Consider the following 24,230-nt stretch of genomic DNA (forward strand, 5'->3'; position numbering starts at 1 on the left):
GATTTTGAAGTGTGCTATGGATTATTTTTTATGATTATTGCTATAAATTTAAATGTATACATTTTTCATAGCCTAGTTCAGGAACACTAATATTTATTTTTACCATTTTCTTTTGACATTTATTGTCATGACAATCAAGCTCAACTACTGTTATTTGTGACTCTTGTGAGAATCTCATTCCTATTTTTTACTAATTAAATAAACAAATTAAATTAATTGCAACAAATACTATCATATACTTGAAGTTATACTTTACACATATACTTAAACTTATATATATATATATATATATATATATATATAAGTATTTGCATTGCACTTATACAAATATTTTACGCTCTTGACAAAGGCAAATGTTTCTCTGTGAATAGTTTGTCAACCCATTTTATGTAATTTATTGCATTCATTTCAATTTACGCAAGTATTATTTATTTATTTTTAAATTACACATTTCAGTGTTTTATGAATGATACATGCTTCATTGTCAAATATGTCACAATGCATAAAAACTCATAAAATTGGTTTCATTTTTTTTATGCATATACAGTGTATATATATATATATATATATATATATATATATATATATATATATAAAATATTCTTTTTTTCTCTTGACAGTTTTTGTGATTTTGATTCACTTTAGAAAAACGATTTATCTCTAATCTTCAAGCCACAGGCCAATCATAAGCGATTAAATAAAACTCTGCAAACTTTAACCGTAGCGCATCATAAACCTCACAAACACAGTTAATAAAGTTAATTTAGTAACGGGACTCTACAGGAGTGGCTAATGGGGCCAAAGACTGGACTAACCCCATTTGAAGTGTGTGTTGAAGTGAGCAAAAGCAGTGTGTGTGTGTGCGATGTGAACGTTGCCCGGGGCTGTTAGCATGTCTGGGGAGATGAGCGCCACTCGTGAGCGGATCGCCACCGAGGACGTGAAGGAACAGACTCGTCCTTCCCGCGAGCGAGTGGAAGATGGAGGGAGGGGTATTACGGAGGAGAGGATGAGGGAGGGTTATTACGGAGGAGAGGATGAAAGATGGAGGGAGGGTTATTACGGAGGAGAGGATGGAGGAGAAGATGGAGGGAGGGGTATTACGGAGGAGAGGATGGAGGGAGGGTTATTATAGAGGAATGGAAAGCTTTGTCAGAACGGATCTTGCGCTGGGCGAAAGACACAAGTCTATTGTACAACATCCATTAAGAGCCCAAAGAGCCAAATGTCTGTTATACTTGTGCATGTTTGTGTTTGCCCACCTACTTTCCTGTTTAATTTTAGCCTGTTATAGAGAGAGAGTGTGTGTGTGTGTGTGTGTGTGTGTGTGTGTGTGTGTGTTCGTGTTCACTGTCCCCATTCCACTGGTTCTTTACGTTGTCTTGTTTATGCATGTATGACTGCATATTTGTATACATGTCACTGAACAATGTTATCACGTTCAGCACATCTCTCTCTCTCTCTCTGTGTGTGTGTGTGTGTGTGTGTGTGTGTGTGTGTGTGTGTGTGTGTGTGTGTGTGTGTGTGTGTGTGTGTGTGTGTGTGTGTGTGTGTGTGTGTGTGTGTGTGTGTGTGTGTGTGTGTGTGTGTGTGTGTGCGTGCATCCAGCTTCAGCATTTACCATTTAAATCCCCATTTAGAGCAAGAAGAAACGATGAAAATTAATAATTAATTTGGCAAACACTGTAAAAAGGAAAGTGATCTTTTCCTGCGATTGCAGTCAGTTATAAATGAATGATCTATCCATTCTTTCCATTTTGAAAATACACTGTAAAAAAATCTCCTTTTAAATTTATGGTAAAAACTGGCAGCTGTGGTTGCCAGAAATTCACAGTAAAAAAATACTGTGACAGTGGGTCTCATTCACTAAGCATGCATACGCACAGATTTGTGTGTGAAATTTGCGTACGAATGATTATATTGAGGCTATATTGACATTGCACTATAGATAAACATTATCCTTATGAAAATATCGTATATGAAGAACCCCGATATGATAAACCACAGAAAGGCGTCAGCAGTTAACAGGTTAATGCAACATTTCCCATTTTAGGACTAGCAAAATACTGGCATCTTAGGATATGTCACTGACCCTAAACTTGTGTAACGGTAGTGTAAAAGTGATCAAACTTGTGTAACGGTAGTGTAGAAGTCATCATACTTGTGTAACGGTAGTGTAGAAGTCATCAAACTTGTGTAATGGTAGTGTAAAATCCATCAAACTTGTGTAATAGTTCGGTAAAAGTGATTAAACTTGTGTAACTGGAACCAGCTTCCAGAAGAGATCAGACGTGCTCCTACAGTAGTCACATTCAAATCCAGACTCAAAACACTTCTGTTTAGCTATGCATTTACTGAATGAGCACTGTGCCGCTGTTCGTCCGACTGTACTGTACTGTACTGTACTGTATTTTATTTTATTTTTCTAAACTGTTTTAATTATTCTTATTTCTTTTTATTATTTTAATTTCTTCTATGTAAAGCACTTTGAATTGCCATTGAAATGTGCTATATAAATAAACTTGCCTTGCCTTGCCTTGCCAACGGTAGTGTAAAAGTGATCATACTTGTGTAACGGTAGTGTAAATTCCATCATAATTGTGTAACGGTAGTGTAAAAGTGATCATACTTGTGTAACGGTAGTGTTAAAGTGATCAAACTTGTGTAACGGTAGTGTAAAAGTGATCAAACTTGTGTAACGGTAGTGTGAAAGTGATCATACTTGTGTAACGGTAGTGTAAAAGTGATCATACTTGTGTAACGGTAGTGTAAAAGTGATTAAACTTGTGTAACGGTAGTGTGAAAGTGATCATACTTGTGTAACGGTAGTGTAAAAGTCATCAAACTTGTGTTATGATAGTGTAAAATCCATCAAACTTGTGTAATGGTTCGGTAAAAGTGATCATACTTGTGTAACGGTAGTGTAAAAGTCATCATACTTGTGTAACGGTAGTGTAAAAGTCATCATACTTGTGTAATGGTAGTGTAAAAGTAATCAAACTTGTGTAACGGTAGTGTAAAAGTCATCATACTTGTGTAACGGTAGTGTAAAAGTCATCATACTTGTGTAATGGTAGTGTAAAAGTAATCAAACTTGTGTAACGGTAGTGTAGAAGTGATCGTAGAGCTGCACCGGAGACTGGAAGAAACCCGAGAGCTGCTGTGTTGTGGTATGTACTGTAGCTGTGTGTGTGTGTTTGCATGTTTTTCTGTGGCTGAGTAAAAGTATGTGATTGTGAAACTGCGAGAGAGACGGGGGAGTGTCGCACACAGAGGAAAGTGTTATTGCTCAATGAAGCTCAACACACTTCTCTACACAACAGCTGTGGTTGATCTTATTTGTGATTGTTGTTTCCTATAAAACAACACACATGGCATGTCAGGAGTAGGAGTAGGAGGAGTTGAGTACGAGTTACAGCCCTTTAGAAAGTGTCATGGTGTGTGTGTGTGTGAGAGAGAGAGAGAGAGAGAGAGAGAGAGAGAGACTGCATTACAGAACTAGATTGCGGCTTTAAGTGGGACAGACTGAGAAGGAGAGATCATGTCTGGAAAACAATGAGGAGGGAAGCGGGACATCAAGTGGATCAGAAAATAAGATCTTTGCTGTTTTTTTTTGGTTAGTTTGTTTATTAAAGATGAAGTGTGTAATCTCTGCAGCACCAAACAACCCTATCTTCCTTTAGTAGTCGAACAAGAACTCCTCAGCTGTACTAGGTGGTTGCTAGGGTGTTTTGGATAGTTGCTAGGGTGTTTTGGGGGGTTGCTAGGTGGTTGCTAGGGTGTTTTGGGTGGCTGCTAAGGTGTTTTGGGGGGTTGCTAGGTGGTTGCTAAAGTGTTTTGAGTGGTTGCTCCCTGGCCAAAGTGACAACACTCCTGCATCCTCAAATCTCTGTGATATGCAACTTTCCTTCAGTGCAATATTTTAGGGAAATCTCACTTACTCACTCACACTCACACTCTCTCACACACACACACTCACTCACTCGCTCACTCACTCACTCGCTCACTCGCTCACTCACACACACACAAACTCACACACACACTCTCTCTCACACACAAGCTCACACACTCATATACACACACTCACTCACTCACTCACACTCACTCACACTCACTCACTCACTCACTCACTCACGCTCACTCACACACACACAAACTCACACACTCACACTCTCTCTCACACACAAACTCACACACAAACTCACTCGCTCACTCATTCACACACACACTCTCTCTCACACACAAGCTCACACACTCATATACACACACACACTCACTGACTTTCTCACTCACTCACTCACTCACTCACTCAAACTCACACACTCGCACTCTCTCTCACACACAAACACACACACTCTCACTCACTCACACACACAATCACTCACACACTCTCACTCACTTACACACACACACACACACAAATATAGTAAAGGTAAACAAACCGATTCAGTCTCTCTCTCTCACACACACACACACACACACACTCACTCACTCATTCACTCATACTTACACTCACTCACTTACACACACAAATATATTAAAGGTAAACAAACCGATTGAATCTCTCTCTCTCTCTCTCACACACACACACACACACACACACTGTTCTCCACGGGGGTCGGTTGAAGGCTATTGTCTTCACAGCATGACGACTAAATTGTAGAATCATTTGATTGCTCCCGTGGGGCTCATAACACACACACACACACACACAGAGAGAGAGACTAGAGTGATTCTCATCCAATCAGCCGGGTTCTGGGTGTGACCTTCACTCGAACCCATCGCAGACTCTTCAATCAGAGCCCTTTAGACACGATTGAACCGCTGATCTCAGACCTGCCCTGAGCGTCACATGATGATGATGATGATGATGATGATGATGCGGCTCGAGATTTCAGCCGTCATTTAAATTCTGTCCTCATTATTAACTCTCCTTCAGTCGCACACACACACACACACACACACACGCACAGGAGTGAGTTGAGCTGTTGTTCAGTGTGAACTGGAACATGTTTGTGCAGATGATGATGATGTTACTGTGGGAAACTTGTCAGATCAGATCACATGACACTGAGAGATGGCACGACAGGAAGAGGAAGTGGCATAATGACTGACAGATTCATTAGACACTTAATCTTCCATGAATCACATCCTGTTCACTGCCTGATGAAATCATCTGATGTTGAAATATTAATGACTTTATTCTAAAGACACGAATGAATGCCTGTGTAATATCAGTGCAGGACTTTCACTCCTGGTTGTTAATGGGCTTTCTCAGTGTTCAGCCGTACACCGGTTACATTACTCGCCCTCCGTTTATTTACCGTTGTGAAAATTTCCTCACCGTGAAACCACTGCTTGTTAACGTGTGTGTGTGTGTGTGTATACATAAAACAACTCTCATTTCATATATTTCACAGACTGTTTCCTATTTCTAACTATTATCTATCATTTATGTTTGTCCTAAAACACTCATTTAAATCTGTTAAAACTATGATTTGAACTGACTTCTACAAGACTAAAGGCGCGTCCCAATTCGCGTGCTTGCGCACTATTCTATCCCGCTTTGTAGTGTAAACAGTGCTAAACTTCATCACAACATTGAGAAACAGAACTGAACCACAAAAATGTACTGTACTTTTTAATATAAAAATATGAATTATGCCTCGATCATTCATGTTAGTTCATAGTGCATTAACAATGTTAAGAGATACAACTTTAATAAAATGTAAAAATAAACAATACTTTTATTAACCTTAGTTAAAGTTAAAAATGGACTCTTATTGTAAAGTGTTACCATCATACATGCTTAAAGATGGACATCTTTATATATCCACACAAAGGCCATAGCATTGAAATTTATATATATATATTAAATGGTATATTGATGGCCACAATCGTGACATTAAACATTTGGGTTGGGCTTGCGTGTTGTATTGTTTTAACCGCTTGAGGTAATAACGTTAACGTCCTCTCAGTCTCGACGGCAAACACACTGCTGTTCTCCACTAATGCAGCATCTACTCAACAAATTAATTACTTTATAATGATATGAAAACACGTACGGTAGTGTATTACTGTATACATGCATACCATTTCATTATCCATTCTCTGTCTTACACTCGCTCCGAGCAGCGCAGTCTCACGCGTCAAAACAAACTCCACGAGCGTCAGGGATGTTTTTATTGCTCCTCTAGAGGGCGCTCTCGTTCTGTATAATGACAGCAGACGCTTCTCCGATAAATAATGGATTATTTCCTCCAGCTGAGACGCTTCAGATGTGCACTGTTCAACTTTATGGTTTTGAATTGGTTGAAATGATTGGAATCACTTCAGAAAAAGTAGTGGAGGTGGAGGAGCTTTCAGACTGATGATGAATGACATCATTACCATATTAAGTTCACACATGACTGAGTGCGTAAGAATGCAGTATTGCGTAGTGTATATAGTGCGGTATGTGTGACACAGCCTGAGAATCTTCAGGATAATGCTCTGATGAAACCGAGCAGGAATGTGGAAAGAGTTTCTGTAAGTCTGCGTGAGAAATGAGTCGTGAGAAATGAGCCGTGAGTTCTGCGAGCGCAGGTGTGTTTCTGCAGGAGTGTGTGTTTCTGCAGGAGTGTGTGTTTCTGCAGGAGTGTGTGTTTCTGCAGGAGTGTGTGTTTCTGCAGGAGTGTGTGTTTCTGCAGGGAGTGTGTGTGTTCCTGCCGGAGTGTGTGTTTCTGCAGGAGTGTGAGCTGCAGATCCACTGTCCGTGATTCTGAGGAAATCACTGGTTTGACGTCATGTGTCTCGTTCAGGAATGATGGATTCAGTGATGCTGATCAACCGTTTACTGCAGTTAATGAGTGTGTGTGTGTGTGTGTGTGTGTGTGTGTGTGTCTATCTCTGTGTGTCTATCTCTGTGTGTCTATCTCTGTGTGTCTATCTCTGTGTGTCTATCTCTGTGTGTGTGTGTGTCTATCTCTGTGTGTCTATCTCTGTGTGTCTATCTCTGTGTGTGTGTGTGTGTGTGTGTGTGTGTGTGCGCGTAGAACATCAGCTCAGAGCTAAAGTGTTAATGAGAGGGAGGTGGATCAATTCGTTCTGTATTAAAAAAACAAATTGGATCTCTCTCTCTCTCTCTCTCTCTCTCTCTCTCTCTCTCTCTCACACACACACTCACTCACTCACTCACTCACTCACTCACTCACTCACTCACTCACTCACTCACTCTCACTCACACTCACACGCACACACACACACTCTCTCACACACACACACACACACACACACACACACACACACACACACACACACAAACACAATAGATTTGCCTCAATAACCAACTTTTCTCTTCATGACACCAGCTCTTAGTATTGATCCTAAATCACAAAAATGATGTTCTCAGTCCAACTTTCTTCTGCGAAACACAAAAGAAGATATTTTGAAGAACGTTAGGGTACAAACAACATTGGACCCCACTGACTTTCATTTTATGAACAACATTTTTTTTCTGAATTTATTCTTTTTAGTGAATTTATTCTTTAGAGTATGTGTCTGTGTCTGTGTGTGTGTGTGTGTGTGTCTGTGTGTGTGATTGTGTGTGAAAGTGTGTGTGTGTCGGGCTTTGCCTATGTTGTGTAGACCAGCCAAAAGTCTTAGACAACTTGAAAGCTGAAATGATAAAGGTTTGTCTGGCTGTTGGATTAAGGTGTAGGATTAGAGGATAGAAACTGTCATTTGCTCTGTATCAAAATGAAAGAAGGCAATGGAAAGTCCAAGCGTGTGTGTGTGTGTGTGTGTTTAGCATTGGCGGTGTGTTATGGTCCTGCAGTTTCTCTGTGTCTGTGCAAGTATGTGACCTGCATACTAATCACACACTCTCACTCTGTCTGTTTCTCAAACACACACACACACACACACTTTCTCATCAGTGTGAGGCTGATGAGGATAGAGCTTTGAAATGATTCATTCATCTGTGTATTTATATTATATCTGCATGCATAGCACACACACATAATAATGCTGTCTTCTCACACTTCATTTATGAGGCTTCACCTGTTTGTTCTAGATTAACTTTATGTTTGAAAGACAAATAGAGTTGATTTGTGTCTCGGGGCAAAGCTTCAGCTCGTGACACACATACACACACACATACACACACACTGTCAGATTGGCTGTCTGTAGTCTGTCCAAGCAAGCTGATTGGTCGTTTGAACGGTGGTCATTGTGGTTAATGTAGACATCTTGCAGAGACAGTTTGCTTTTTTATATGACATTTAAAGACCCCATGAAATCAAAATGGACAATTATTGTATCTGTACACATTATTATTATTTTTGTTAAATTCATGTGGCTCATAATCTTTTATTAGAATCACGCCCTCTCATGACGAGGGTGGGGCAACCTGTCAATCACACGAGATCCACCAATAGCAAACCACACCCATCCAATCAAATCCCAGTAGACAAAATCAAGCCCCGCCTACATTTGTTCTTAATCGAGAAGCAGTTTCACTCGGATATACGTCACAATAGGGAAGAAAATCTATCCCAACTTCTGTTTCAAATGACTTTTATGGTCCTAAAGCAACATATTTTTCTGTAGAACACTTTCTTATTTTATTTCTGTGAAACTGTGAATGAAGTGTGAATGAACGTGTCAGTGAGATTCCCTCAGCAGAAGAACGTGCATCAATCTGAGCGTGTGACTGATGGTGTGTGTGTGTGTGTGAGGAGAAGGACTGAGAACAGGAAGTGAAAGACTATCAGAAGAGGATAAAAGAGAAGCGCAGAGGGAGGAGAGTCTGTTCTGTCGTCTTCACCCTCTTCTGGTTTTGACAGCTCTATTTCCTCTCTGTAGTTATTTCCCAACATCATGACCAATCTGCAGGACGCTCGTGCTTTAAAGCGGCTGCGTTCAAGCTGTGCGATTCTCAATAGCAGCAATATGAATTATATGTTCTATAATATTTGGACTGTATGTATGTATTAAATATTTATTTATTAAATACTTATAAAATATTTATTTATAATTTTTTTTTAGGGATGCACGATATATCGGTCACCATATCGGTAGCAGCCGATATATAATAATTTATAATGTTATCGTTTTTGGCCCGAAAAGAACATTTGGCCGATATATTAAAGCCGATAAATAATGTATTATTTCCTTCAGCTGAGATGCTTCAGATGCGCACTGATCGCAATTATGGTTTTAAATGGCTTGAAATATGAGTGGAATCACTTCAAAAAAGGAAAATACAGTTCAGTGCAACATGTGCAGTCTGTCGTATAGACTACATACAATTATAATGAGAACATTATTATAATTGTGTGCTTTATGGAAGTAAAATAATGTCAAATGTTTTTGAAATAAAAAGCCTGTTGAATTGCACTACTTGAAAAAAATAGGCATTGCATTAACCATGCTTGCATTTTAATGCATTGTATTTTTAGGGCTTGCATTTTTATGGGCTGAAATTCAGCATGGTTGAATATTTAAGCTTTGAATATTTCAATTAAAAACATTTCAAACACCTTTTCATTATTAAAAATTCAATAATCCATATTCATCTTTCATATTTCACTTCCAAAATATTCAAACTGTTTAAAAATACAACCAATAATATTCAACAGGCAATTTTCGGTCCATTTTATTTCGCTTTGCAAATTCGCTTCCACAAATTCAGTGGTTCAAATTCGACAGTAAATTCAACATTGACGTCCAGGAACTGCAGGAAAAGCAATAGATTACCGAGCATACTCTCCATCTGCTGTTAGTCAACCTCACCATCAGATGGTGCAAAAGTGCGTGTTGTTGACGAAGACCAGCAAAATTAGAGCAAGTCATTCATTCATAAAACTCATTTACAGCAATGTAAGTGCATTTGTGATTATTATGACGGCTGTTTTATGTTAAATTCAGTGCCTTCACGGTTACTTTTCCTGTGTAGGCTACATGCATCTTTCTCTACCGTGAACGAGATTATAATGTTATTCCCCGATGCGGATGTACAGATCCAATGTTACATTTTTGAGGTTGACATATTTCTCTTGGTTGTTTAGTTGCCTTAACTTTATATTGTGGCGATGTGCTGCATGCAGGCTATTAGGGTTTCCCTCAATACTTCTGGACATATACAACGCTTAACGTAGATTAATGGACTACAGTGATGTAAAAGACCAAACTCGCAGGCAAGCAGATGGACTCAGAATAACGCGCAAAGCTGAGCGTTTCCCAGTGATAGACTGGCATAAAGATGGCTTGATGTTGGACATTCGCACATTTAGGGACCGTCTCTAAAGTGTATACGACTTTGGTATACACGTTTCTAACTCCGATAGCATTTGAATAGAACGACTTACAGTCATAAAACCAACTGTAAAGTGTTCATGTAGTGTCAGGCATAATGCGCACCCTTTGGATTTTTGATATTTATTCAAATAAATTTAAGTTTGCTATTGAAGTTAGAAACATGTATGCCAATGTTGTATGCAACTTTAGAGACGGTCCCTAAATGTGCGAATGTCCAATGTCAAGCCAATTTTACATTTAGTCATTTAGCAGACGCTTTACCAAAGTGATTTACAGTTAAATTAACAATAGGACAACAATATGCAAGTGCTATGACAGTTTAAGCTAATGCAATACACGTAGGCATACTATATATAGTATATCAGTATATGTATATCACCAGTAGGCTTATATGTATATCGCCAGTATCACGAAACGCTCAGCATGAAACTTTGCGCGTCAAGTTCATATTCTGAGTCCATGCTTGCCTGTAGCCTATATAGTAGCCTACAGCCTACTTCCACAATAAGGTGCAAGATTGATCTTTCATATCACTGTATTAGTACATTAAGCTACGTTAAGCGTTTTGTCCCAACTGAAGGGGAATCCTTGAGTATGAGGTATTGAGGGAAACCGATTATAATCCTGTTCATGGTAGAGAAAGCTGATGACATGTAGAATACACAGGGAAAGTAACAATGAAGTTATTGAATGAAACATAAACACACAGCTTTTGTGTGTTTATCATCTTTTCCGCACATACTGACACAGATAATCATTTCCATTTTATGAATGAATGTCTTCGTCAACAACAAGCGCTTTTGCACCATCTGATGGTGAGGTTGACTAACAGCAGATGGAGAGTATGCTCGGTAATCTATTGCTTTTCCTGCAGTTCCTGGACGTCAATGTTGAATTTACTGTCGAATTTGAACCACTGAATTTGTGGAAGCGAATTTTGCAAAGCGAAATAAAATGGCCCGAAAATTGCCTGTTGAATATTATTGGTTGTATTTTTAAACAGTTTGAATATTTTGGAAGTGAAATATGAAAGGTGAATATGGATTATTGAATTTTTAATAATGAAAAGGTGTTTGAAATGTTTTTAATTGAAATATTCACATCTTAAATATTCAACCATGTTGAATTTCAGCCCATAAAAATGCAAGCCCTAAAAATACAATGCATTAAAATGCAAGCATGGTTAATGCAATGCCTATTTTTTTTCAAGTAGTGCAATTCAATAGGCTTTTTATTTCAAAAACATTTGACATTATTTTACTTCCATAGTGCTTGAGACATGGATTTAAATGGTGAGATTTTTGTTTTTGTTTTGTCATATGTTTGACAGCATAAAGCAAATTGTTATGCAAGTGGCTCATGACGCAATCCATTGGCACATCACTCGTTTTAGTGACACATGCCAATATCCACTGGCACATGCCCGTTTGCCTGTCACTAAAACTGACATGTCTCTTTATGTTGTGGCACCTCCAGCAGTGACACCTGCAGCTGTCTGCCTGTGTGTAATGTAGATTATGTAACATATGCACAGTTAATTTGTACAACAAAAATGGATTTTATTTATTGAATGATTCCATTAACTTATTTTTGAAATATTAAAGGTACTGAGGAAGGTCCTGCGTGACCGAAACGTTTGTTGAATTTTTAAAATGCACTGAGCACTTTTTTGCACTTGTATAAATAAAGAATTGATTGCTAGTAGCTCAGTATGTAATCCTTTTCAGATACTTAGCCTAACAAATGATTTTTAATAATTTATTTTTTTACACTTTTTGGAAAGACTTGAAATATTAAAGCCACAGATGAGAATCTTGCGCTGGCCACTGTTACACTCACTTATACTGACACCTACTGGCGTGCGTCCGTGCAGCCTCACGCAAAAATAAAGGTTTACAGTAACGGATTCGACTGTTAATACGTTATTCACAGTGACCAGAGAATGTCTAATAAGGGGAGAACTTTCACTCTCAGTAAACTTCCGGCTTCTGAACTGGTTGCAGTTCCACTCTGGCTCCATATGAGGGCGCTCACAGGACGAGTGCAGAATGAATGGAGGTCTATGGCGCTATACCCCTCAAAATCCACTTTTCTCAGGATATAATATTTTGTCTAGTAATTTGAATGTTGTATTCGAAAGGAGATGCAAAGAAATTACACATTGCTGGGTGTTAGATTTTTTAGAGTCACTTATTTGCTTTAAAAAGTCTTTTAAAGTGTCAATGACGTCATACACATCGTACGACCAGAGATACTGCTTTACGGCAATCCTTCAGTCACTCTGGTGCTTTCGCGCTCTGCACTTTCTTTTCTCTCGAGGCATCGACAACACAGCTGACACAGGTAAACACACAACACAGCTGACACAGGTAAACACACGTGCTAGAAGAGTTTTTGTTTTGTTGTTTTAAAAGACCATCAAGCGGTATCTCTGGTCGTAATCAGTCCTTCACTGACCAATCAGCATTCATTAGCAGAATGCTAGCGTGTTATGGGCAACAACAACTCAACCTGTAAGAAATCGAAAGGACATAAGTACTCGTTCATTCAACTTTCGACCTAAAACCCATGTTGAACTTGCAAAACCTACAATCAAATCTGAGATTTCTCAACGGCAATCGGGTGAAAGAGACAAATTTAGCCGTCTAGCCCCATAGACTCCCATTCATTCTGCACTCATGGCGATCGCCCCCAGTGGAACTCTGGTGGAACTACAACCAAAATCCGGTACAATAGGACTTAATAGGGAGTGGGCAGGCTCTCCGTAGACGGGCTCTGTAGTGACCCATGATAGAACGGGCAGTTTGTGACTTTACGAGATAAACAACATAAAGTAGCTCTGGTATTACAACATTCAGTGGCACATATTAAAAAATATTACTGATTTTAATGCGTTTAATTGATATTTAAAAATATCACAAAATGATGCTATTTATTTAGGATTTTGACACAATTAGCCTACGTCAGTATATGTGCTCGATATAGGTGCAGTCAATACTGGAGGTGTCACAACAAGCTGACATGTGTCGCGATAATGTCAGTGACACATGCCAATGAAGACCGGATGTGCCACCGGATGTGCCAGTACCCATAGTGACGTGTGTCATTGGCTTCTGTGCGTCAGATGCCATGTCACTGAATGTTAAAACTGCGACTGGAGATGGGGATCGATCCGGGTGTTGTGTGTGCCGGGTGTATCTACAATAACGTTTGAATTTTCCCAGGGTGCCGTTTGATGTTGACGCTCCTCATCCTGGCGTGTTTAGAGGGGTTGGGCACAGTTGTGTCGGGAAGCGTTCGTGGAAGCGAGAGCTGATGGCAGATATTTCCCAGAGTTCAGGATGTGAGTGGGAGTGTGTGTGCGGCCGGTCGAGGGTTAAACGCTGCGCTGGAGGCGTGTGTGTGTATGAGCTGTTGATGATGTGTTTTGGATGAAAGGCACGGCTGATTCCGGCTCTCCGAGGGAAAAGAGCTGTTTGGATCAGCCAGAACTTCCCGGAGCTTCAGACATCTGCGTCTGGCTGATTCATGGATTGGGCTTCGTCCAGCTCCGCCTCAGTGTGTTTGCTTTGAGTGTGTTTAATTGTGTCTGAATGGGGCCAGAGAAACACGAGCATCTATTACTTCAGTGCGCTGTAATGCGACTGTGGTATGAAAGCACACACTGGCACTGGAACAGCTCCTGATCCGCAGAACTGTGCGTTTATGCATCATCTAGTCCGCTGGTTATCTGAGTGTCGGGGTCTGTGTAATTACACTGATTTCAGGTCACGTCCATTACACAAACTAATCATTATTACTGTTAGATTGTTAGCAAACACACTGAAGAGAGAACAGCATGATAAAACCCTGTCTGAGATATATATATATATATATGTGTGTGTGTGTGTGTGTGTGTGTGTGTGTCCCTGGAACACAAAACCAGTCACAAGTCGCACGGGTATATTTGTGGCAATAGCCAACAATACATTGTATGGGTCAAAATTATCGATTTTTCTTTTATGCCAAAAATCATGAGGATATTAAGTAAAGATCATGTTCCATGAAGATATTTAGTAAATTTCCTTCCATAAATATATAAAACAATTATTTTTGTGTGTGAATGCAGCACAATAGTGAACATAAATGGACAACTTTAAAGGCGCTTTTCTCAATGTTTCGATTTTTTCGCACCTTCAGATTCCAGATTTTCAGTAGTTGTATATCCTAACAAACCATACATCACTGGAAAGCTTATTTATTCAGCTTTCAGATGATGTATACATCTCAATTTCAAAAAATTTACCCTTGTGACTGGTTTTGTGGTCCAGGGTCACATATGGACTATATGTATGGACTATATACAAGCATAATACAGCAAAATAAAAGGAATAAAGTGAGTGTCGATGGGATGAGGAAAGGAAGGTGTGTGACTGTCTGTGTGTGTGTGTGTGTTGAAGGAAGACAGGTACTCGAGAGACGCTGGGAATGAAAACATGGACAGATGTGAGGCAACAAAGAGCCAATCACCTTCCAGGATCAGTGTTTGTGCTGAAGGTCATGGAAAATCAGTCATGTAATGAGAGGCGCTGGGTGTGTGTGTGTGTGTGTCTGTCTGTCTGTGTGTGTACATTATAAAGTGTCCTCTTTGACAAGGTCAGATGTGCATACAAGAGTGTGTCTGTGTTTGAGAAGAATATGTTAAGGAGCTTCATTAGATCTCATTTATAGACAGACGACCAGAATCACATTCAGTGAGTATCCGTCTATCCATCTATCCGTCTGTCTGTCCGTCTATCTGTCTATCCATCTATCCGTCTATCCATCTATCCATCTGTCTGTCTGTCTGTCTGTCTATCTGTCTGTCTGTCTATCTATCTGTCTATCTATCTATCTGTCTATCGGTCTGTCTGACTATTTATTACTGATTTATTGATTATGGAATTATTTATTTACTTTTTACTGACTTATTTATTACTCAATTATTTATTTATGCATATTTTCTCCTCCTAAAACCAGTCCAGGCTTTTGGACAGCTGCACAGCTCCAGTTTTGTATTATTATTGAAGTATTTTTGTGAGCCTGTAAACATAAAACACAAGCTTCACCTCATTTGTTCCTCTGAACCCTCCGGTGAGCTTTCAGCTGTCGACCGCTGTCCTGTTCCTTTAATATCTCATGACAGCGAGTAAAAGCGTCCCACAGTCCTGTAAAGCTCTGTCTTCATAGATCTGAGGACCGACCCAGACAGCGGTCAGATCTCCTCTCCACACCTGTGTGTGAAACTGTTCCCAAACTAATCAAAGCCGTGCACACACACTCACTCGGAGAAGAGGCGCTCGCGTCGCACGGGCAGCTGTGTGTGATTGATGACGTGTGTTTTCTGTAGCTGAAGGGTCACTGTAGAGTTACGGGCCGAGGCTTTGACCTGTGTGTGTGTGTGTGTGTGTGTGTGTGTGTGTGTGTGTGTGTGACAGCTGACGCTTCAGTGACAAGACGAGACGATGCACACACTAACACAACATTCACACACTAGTGCTCGAAAGTTTGAGGTCAGCAAGATTTTTCCGTAAGAAATTAATACTTTTATTCGGCAGGGAGGCATTAAATGTATCAGACATTCATAATGTTACAAAAGATTTCAATTTCATATAAATGCTTTTTATGTTCATCACAGAGTACAAAGAAAAATTTGTCATTTTCCCACAAAAAATCGGAAGCAGCTCAAGTGTTTTTTTGTTTTTTTTTCAACATTGATAATAATCAGAAATGTTTCTTGAGCAGAAAATCATCATATTATTATGATTTCTGAAGGATCATGTGACTCTGAAGACTGGAGTAATGATGCTGAAAATACAGCTTTGATCACAGGAATAAATTACATTTTACTAGATATTCATAGAAAACAGTTCTTTTAAATTGTAAAAATATGCCACAATATAACTGTATTTTTGATTAATTAATGCAGCCTTGATGAGCAGAAAATACTTTTTTTTTTTACTTTTTAACTGACCTCCTACATGGTGTATTTATAGAATACCGTTTATCAATGATTTATGTATGTACTTACATTTATTTATGTTTTACTGACTTATTTATACATATTTGTATTAAATTTTTTATTTTTAAATCACATCAGTAATACAATGCCCCACTCGCTATTGCATGCGAGTAAGTGTCCTGAAAACATTATCCATATAAAACCGTCATTTACCCATAAAGCATTATGAAGTCATTTACCTGTGGTTTGTGATGCAGCTGCTGTCAGATTCAGTACAGTCGCTGATTCATCTTTCATCAGAAATTTCTTTGCGAACTCTCCATTACACTGTGCCTCGTTTACAAAACAAAATGCTCCGAACAAACATGTAGTCGTGATGTGTAACTATTGGTCGATGTCTTGCTCTGGAGGCAGGCATATGCAAATGCATTTGGCCATGTGACGTCACAGGTCACCCAATATCAAAACAAGCTGTTTTTGGAGCTTGATTAAATAAATGCTTTGTTTATTACGAGGAGGACATTTTTGCTATGAAACTTGCAGGATGTTTTAATGTTATAAACACTTCTTATATGCCAAAAGATCAAGCAGGTTTGATTTCTCATGACCCCTTTAAATCTAAAAAATGCCAATATATGTGTTAGGAATGTTTTTGTTTAAGGTCATGGTCTAATTATAGTGTTTATCTTCATTTAAGAGGTGCATTAGAAGTGTGAAACACTGTAATCTAGATGAGTTTGAGAGAAGATCAGCTGTGTTTATATGTTTATTGGATTTTAATAAACATATGGTAGCAGTGGCCATCCATCGAGACTTTATGAACCTGTACAGCTGTTATCTTCAGCTTTATTACTGTAATAACCTGATTTATGGAAGATAAACTCGTGTGGCGTCCCACACACACACACACACACTAAAGTGGTTAGGTTAATTTATTATTAATCAAAGAAACGAGCTCGAATGTTCAGTGTGGTTCACGTGTGTGAGGTTTAGGTGTGTTGTGCTGAAACACACGTCCACCTGCTGCATGTTTCATGTTGAGTGTCTTTATTTAGCGTATTTAATGTGTTTTTATTGAGTGTATTTAAAGGGTAACTAAACCCTAAAACAACTTTTTTTTAGTTAATGATTTGTAAGAATGGGGCTTTATTAATGCTGTTCATTGATTCAAGTCATTTTTTTTTTACATTTGTGTATAAAGTGTTTTAATTCTACAAAATATGGTGTAAAAATGTCTGAGTGCTGCCCTCTTCAGGTTGAACAGTGGCTACTGCAGTTGAATTTTCCTATTGGAAGCTGTGGTACCCTCTGACGTCAGAGGGTATCAGCTAACCACGCCCATGCCTCCGCTGGGCTCTGCCTACTTTTCCAGCATTTTTCATATATTGCCAGTGGGTGGAGTCAGGCTCTGACCAGGGGTTTAGTTACCCTTTAATGTGGAGCTTGCGGCTAAGAGTTTGTCTCGTTGATCGTTGTTTCGGAAACGGACGTGTCTTCAATTCCTCGCTGATGTCGGTGTTTAATATTAATTTAGTTTGCTGTGCTCGTGTCCCTGCTCAGGCACGCCATACTAAAAGCCCTGTTCGCTTTCTGTGCGTGTGTAACATTCATTCAGCTGCAGCGTTTCTGTCCAAGTGTTCAAAGATCCTGATGAGAAACGAGCTTCAGTTTCTAGTCGTCCGTGACTCTTGAACTCGCGACGTCGAATGAAGGCTGTGATTCAACCCTCATCAACACTTGAGGTTTTCTCAGTTGCAGTGTTGTTGTTGTTGTTGTTGTTGTTATTTTGCAACGTAGCCTACATTTCACAATGAATAATTGTGACTTTGCTGTTAAGCACTAATGTCACAATATTTCGCTTCCGTTGCACAGTGACCGGAGGCTGGTCAATGTTAGACCCGAGTGTGTGCTGAAGTCAGTGTTTAGGAGTGACAGACTTAAAGCGGTGGTATAATGCCCTTTTCACAAGATGTAAAATGTCTTAGATGTCCCCAGAGTGTGTTTGTGAAGATTTGGCTCAAAATATCCCACAGATATTTTTATATCGCATGTTAAAATTGTCACACTTTGAGGGTGAGCAAAAACGCACCGTTTTTGTGTCTGTCCCTTTAAATGCAAATGAGCTGCTGCTCCCGGCACAGGGGGCGGAGCTTCAAGAGCTTGTGTCCTTTTACCTCACACACACATGCACTGAACATTTCAAAAACGTTTAGCCTTTTATGTTCAAACCGGAGTCAGAAAGATGGAGAGACTCAAGAAGAGGTGACCACATGTAGAAGCAACAGGACATTTCTGAATGGTTAGTTCATGAATTTATGTAGCTTATGTGTAATCTTCTAGTCATTGATTAGCATATTCTGTCACGATAATCTATAAATCGCGTTCCGGGGGCGGGGTTTATGTAAATTTTAGAGGAGGAATGTCGTGTACTCGCAATTGCGAGTTTATATCTCGCAACAATTCTGAGAGATGTCAGAATTGTGAGATATAAACTCGCAATTGCGTGTTATAAAGTCAGAATTGCGTGACATAAACTCACAATTGCAAGGAAAAAAAGTCAGAATTGCGAGTTTATTTCTAGCTATTCTGACTTTATAACACGCAATTCCAAAATATAAAATCAGAATTGTGAGATGTAAACTCGCAATTATCTTTTAAAATGTTTTATTCTCTGGTGGAAACGAGCTTCCATACAGAATAAAGAGGCGGGCCTGGCTTGGTCAGTAGTGTGTTGAAACTGGTGGTTATGATAAGGGGCGTGGCATTTCCCAAACACTCTCAACGCACTTGACCAATCACAACACACTGCTCCAGCCGACCAATCAGAGCACAGTGTGCTTTTTCAGAAGGAGGAGCTTCATAGAGACAGGAACTAAACAGAGCGTTACTGACAGACTGGGAAGAGAGGAGCTGCGACAGTGGATTATATGCGGAAAATAATGTGTTTTGAACATTCAAGCATGAAAATCTAATAGAGCTCAGAAACAACATGAAGATTTTGTAAAAGGGCATAACAGGGCTCTTTTAAATGAAGCATTTGATCAAAAATGGCTTTCAAGAAGCTACAGATTCAAGTAGCTGTATTAGCATGGTAACACATTAAACGTGTTTTATATTAATAAACCACCTCGATTAATTTCTTTTATCATCTTCACTCTGCTGATATGGTGAGGATGGTGTCTACTCTGTTTTTGTTTATTTTTATTTCTATACTTCCATTTTGCACTGAGAGACTGAGGGTGTGTGTAGATGGAAGAATTTAAACGAACGCCTTTGATGATTGATATAAAAGTAAATGGTGTATTGAATGCTGACGTGTGAAAATGCACGTCGCCCACCTGAGGTTGTGTGTGTGTGTGTCATCGGGTCAATATCGGTTTTAGGTTGTTATTGATCTGTATGGCAGCAGCTCTTGTCGGAAGAGCCTCTATTTCAGGAGTCACTGTAAATGATTCCCCTCACTAACCTTCCCTGACCCTCCGAAACAAGACGAGAATAACACACACGCTCATATCTGTCACAGTAAAGCTGTGCTCCACCACACGACACAACTAGATCAGTGCCATTGTAATTGATCGATACTGATTCACTTTCTCACAGTCTCTCTTGTACATTTGCCGCTGTTTCATTTGCCACCCAATATTGTGATACATTATTGAATTGTGACTTGTGTGTCCGCAGGCTCTTCAATCTGACTCTGAAGAAGCTGGTCATGCTGAAGGAGCTGGATAAAGATCTGACGTCTGTGGTCATCGCTGTCAAACTCCAGGTGCTTTCCTCGTTCTGCTCAAATTCAACATCACACTTAAACTGACCCCGTTTACTTAGTGTGTTCACACTTGTCATGTTTGGTTGGATTAAACCTAACCCTGGTGTGATTGCTCTGTTAGTGCGGTTAATTTGAACAAGTGTGAACGCTGCTGTCTGAACCAAACGGAAAGATGAAATATGAACACAACACGGACCAAAGACATCTAAACAAACCAAAAACAGGATGTGATGTCACAAGATGCGACCCTAAAAGGACAGAACGCTCGAGCACACCTGTTTATCTCATAATAGTCATTTTTCACAGTTCGGTACTGGCATCAGAACTGCGTCTCCTCACAGCAGATCTTCATTTGTGTGTGTGCCGGAGGGATTCCTGTCGCTGTTTTGACTCCTTTACACATTTTATAAGCTCTTCGTGACTTCTCAGCTGGTCAAAACACCATCATATGTAGCTACGCACATACAACAAGCACTTTTAGCGCAGAACACAGCGTTGTTTTGGATGTTTGGAAGTTCTGTTGCAAAATATACATAATAAAAGCCGACCAATCAGGTCATGAAAATGCATATCCCTGTGCCTTTAGGTTCGGTGTTAAAATGGCAGTGTGAATGTTAAGCGGATCAGGACTAAATGTATATACACCCTAAAACTCACTTTCCTGGCCTTATTGTGAACGATTCCTCAGTGCACATCATCTGAAACGACCGCAAATAATATTAGCCAACCATAACACAGCCCACTTTTTATGATCCAATCAAATCCTGATTGGTGAACTCAAGCCCCGCCCACATTCTGTTTCTCTCAAAATTACTTCACATTATTGAAGTAAAAAATGCTGCATTGTTTTTTTTAAATGTTTTTAGTCTCTGTCACTTTTGATCGAGTACCTTTTACACCACCGTTTAAACGTTTAGGGTCAGTAATACATATTTTTTTAAAGAAATGAATGCTTTTAATCAGCAAAGATGCATTAAATGAATCCAAAGTGTCAGTAAAGACATTTATAATGTTTAATCTGAACTGAACTTTCTGTTCCTCAAAGAATCCTGAAATGTACACAAAAATATTAAACTGTTTTCATCATTCAGAAATGTTTCTTAAGTATCAAATCATCATATTAGAGTGATTTCTGAAGGATCATGTGACGCTGAAGACTGGAGTAATGATGCTGAAAATTCAGCTTTGATCACAGGAATAAATTACATTTTACAACATATTCGCATAGAAAACTGCTATTTTAAATGGTAATAATATTTCACAATTTGCTTTTACTGTATTTTTTTCTTTTGAACAATAGCGTAAATACCCAACAGAGGTTTTATTTTTGAAAGGTTTGCGTTTTCTGCTCTCTCATTTCGATCTTAAAGACCCAGCGCTCCCCTCCGTCTAATGATGTTCACCATCTGTCCTCTCTTCTCCCTCAGGGCTCAAAGCGAATCCTTCGTTCCAATGAAATCCTGTTGCCATCGAGCGGCCAGACGGAAACAGACCTGCAGCTCACCTTCTCCTTACAGGTGTGTGTGTGTGACTGTGAACACAAGCTCTCTCTGACAGAATCACGTCCAGAAGGCCTAAATCAAACCCTCTTCTTCTTCTCAGTATCCTCACTTCCTGAAGCGAGACGCCAACAAGCTTCAGATCATGTTGCAGAGGAGGAAGAGGTACAAGAACCGAACCATCCTGGGCTACAAGACGCTGGCGCTCGGCCTCATCAACATGGCTGAGGTTAGTGCTGGGCGGTGTACCGGTTCATACCGAATACCGGTGTTTATTTTTGTTATGATATGAATTTTGAATATACCGCAATACCGGTGTATGTCGCTTAAACAATGCGGGGAATGCGGCGCGACACTGTTTGAGAGGGTCTTTTCACTGTTGCACTGTGATGATACACAGCTGTGTGTGTTACTAAACGGTGAAGATGGAAAGGTTCAACTATAATTGATAGCTGTCAAATTATATTATAGTGTTTCCCATACATTGGTTCACAATATCAACACTGCCCACCACAAATAGATTTTCCAAAAGGCTTTGACATTGTTGAATAAACATGAGCACTGCACGTTTCAAAGTCAAAACACGGCGCGTGTGTTTTTATATGAATGTATGTTTGAAGGGAACTGACTGTCTTTAGAAAAGTTTCTATGTTATTTTCATTTATTACATGGCTTGGTTGAATTCTAATGTAGAATGTGGTCTGTTATTTCTTGTTATACCATGGACTGGGTGAATACTCGATTCTGATTGGCTGCAGGGTGTCCGTTAAAAAGTGATAATGTACACCTTGGAACTGATGACAGTTTTAAATGATGCGCTGGCTCAAACTCACTGATCAACTGCTGCGGTCGGCTCGCTGTGGCCACGTTGCTTGGCAACGCCTGTATACTATTAAATAGTGTGCGCTCGACTTAATAAATAAAAACCCTCACGATTTTTACTCTAAAACACATTAAAGTATTATTAATTGATTAAATATGTCTTTCTTTCGTAAGTGACCATGGTATAAGCGGGTTAATGCCCTTCGAGGTGTCCATTATCAGGTTTTAATGGACTTCGGCGGAGGCAACCTCCGCTGCGCGTCGGACGGTTCACGCCTCGCCGTCGTCCATTAAAACCTGATAATGGACACCTCGTCGGGCATTAACCCTTACATAACAGATAATGCTAAGGATAACACACCGTTGCCATGAAAAAACAGAGCGTTGCTATGGACGCAGGATTTTAACCGTAGAGACGGAACGGACTATTTTCTTTAGCGGAAGCAATACAATCATTTTTAAATCAATAAACTCCTTTTTAAATCAATATTTTGTGTCAAAATATTATGGCTGAAGACAAAACGGTTTCCCCAGTAACGGCTGTACACAAAGCGATTTCCCCAGTAACGGCTGTACACAAAGCGGTTTCCCCGGTAACGGCTGTACACAAAGCGGTTTCCCCGGTAACCGGTTTCCTCCGGAATTTTGATAGTCAATCTACTGCAGTATTTCCTCTCTCAGTCAGTAGAAAATGTGGTTAACACCCAATCATGCTTGGAAAATAAAATAAAATACCGTCATATACCATGAAACCAGTATAATTTTGAAAAATACCGTGATATGAATGTTTTTCTATAAGCACTAGCTGAGGTGAAGCTGTGACTCTGTGTTTGCTCATGGATGTCTTCGGGTGTGGTCAGGTGATGCAGCACCCCACGGAGGGCGCTCAGGTTCTGGGTTTGCACAGTCAGCTGAAGGAGGTGTCCGTCCCGGTGGCCGAGATCAGAGTCTACTCTCTGTCCAGTCAGCCCATCGACCACGAGGGACCCAAAGCCAAGATGAACGGTGAGAGACCAGTTCACTGGGTTGGTGTAGCGATTGACCAATCACAGGGTTCCTACAAGGTGTAGCGATTGACCAATCACAGGGTTCCTACAAGGTGTAGTGATTGACCAATCACAGGGTTCCTACGAGGTGCTTAAAGTGCTTGAAGTCCTGGAAAACCCTTGAAAACTTTACTATAAACACTATTTACTATAAACTAAAACATATTTATGAAGAAGTACAACCCCATTTCCAGAAAAGTTGGGACAAAGTTTTTTTTTTTTTTACGCAATAAAATCAAAAATTTGTGATTTGTTAATTCTCTTGAACCTTTATTTAACTTACAAATGTACGAAGAAAATATTCGTACAAGGTGCTTAAAGTGCTTAAAGTGCTTGAATTTGACTTTTTTTGATGTGCCCTTTAAAGGTGCAGATATTACAATATGCAGATTTAAATAGCCTATATCAAAGCTGATTGAACACCAATGAGAATATTGCTTCAGAATAAATTATATTTACAACACACACACACACACACACACAAAACTCCGGACAAGCCAGTTTTTTACTCGGACAAGTGAATGACAGATTTACTTGCACATGAAAAGGCAAAATGTCGAGCCCTGGGCTATACATCTCATTTACTGTATTCTTCTCTTTCTCACACACACTCCTCTCTCTTGTTTTCTTGCGCTCAGATCGTTCTCCTGATATTGATAACTACTCCGAGGAAGAGGAGGAGAGTTACTCGTCTGAGCAGGAGGGCAGCGACGATCCCGTACATCATGTAGGTCAACTGTGTGTGTGTGTGTGTGTGTGTGTGTGTGTGTGTGTGTGTGTGTGTGTGTGTGTGTGTGTGTGTGTGTGTGTGTGTG

At 39.7% G+C, this 24,230-nt stretch overlaps 1 protein-coding gene across 2 annotated transcripts in view; it reads left to right on the forward strand.

The window, feature by feature from the left end:
* Nucleotides 1-24,230, forward strand: part of pacs1 (phosphofurin acidic cluster sorting protein 1) — a 54,959-nt gene that overhangs the window by 10,875 nt on the left and 19,854 nt on the right. For both annotated transcript variants that reach the window (XM_084109731.1, XM_084109732.1), the window contains exons 2-6: nt 19,961-20,048; nt 21,476-21,565; nt 21,651-21,776; nt 23,230-23,374; nt 24,054-24,142. In XM_084109731.1, the coding sequence (XP_083965857.1) occupies nt 19,961-20,048; nt 21,476-21,565; nt 21,651-21,776; nt 23,230-23,374; nt 24,054-24,142 (538 nt within the window). The remainder of the gene's footprint in view (nt 1-19,960; nt 20,049-21,475; nt 21,566-21,650; nt 21,777-23,229; nt 23,375-24,053; nt 24,143-24,230) is intronic.

Source organism: Abramis brama (genome assembly GCF_963993115.1).
Source record: "Abramis brama genome assembly, chromosome: 3".
Classification (NCBI taxonomy): Eukaryota; Metazoa; Chordata; class Actinopteri; order Cypriniformes; family Leuciscidae; genus Abramis; species Abramis brama.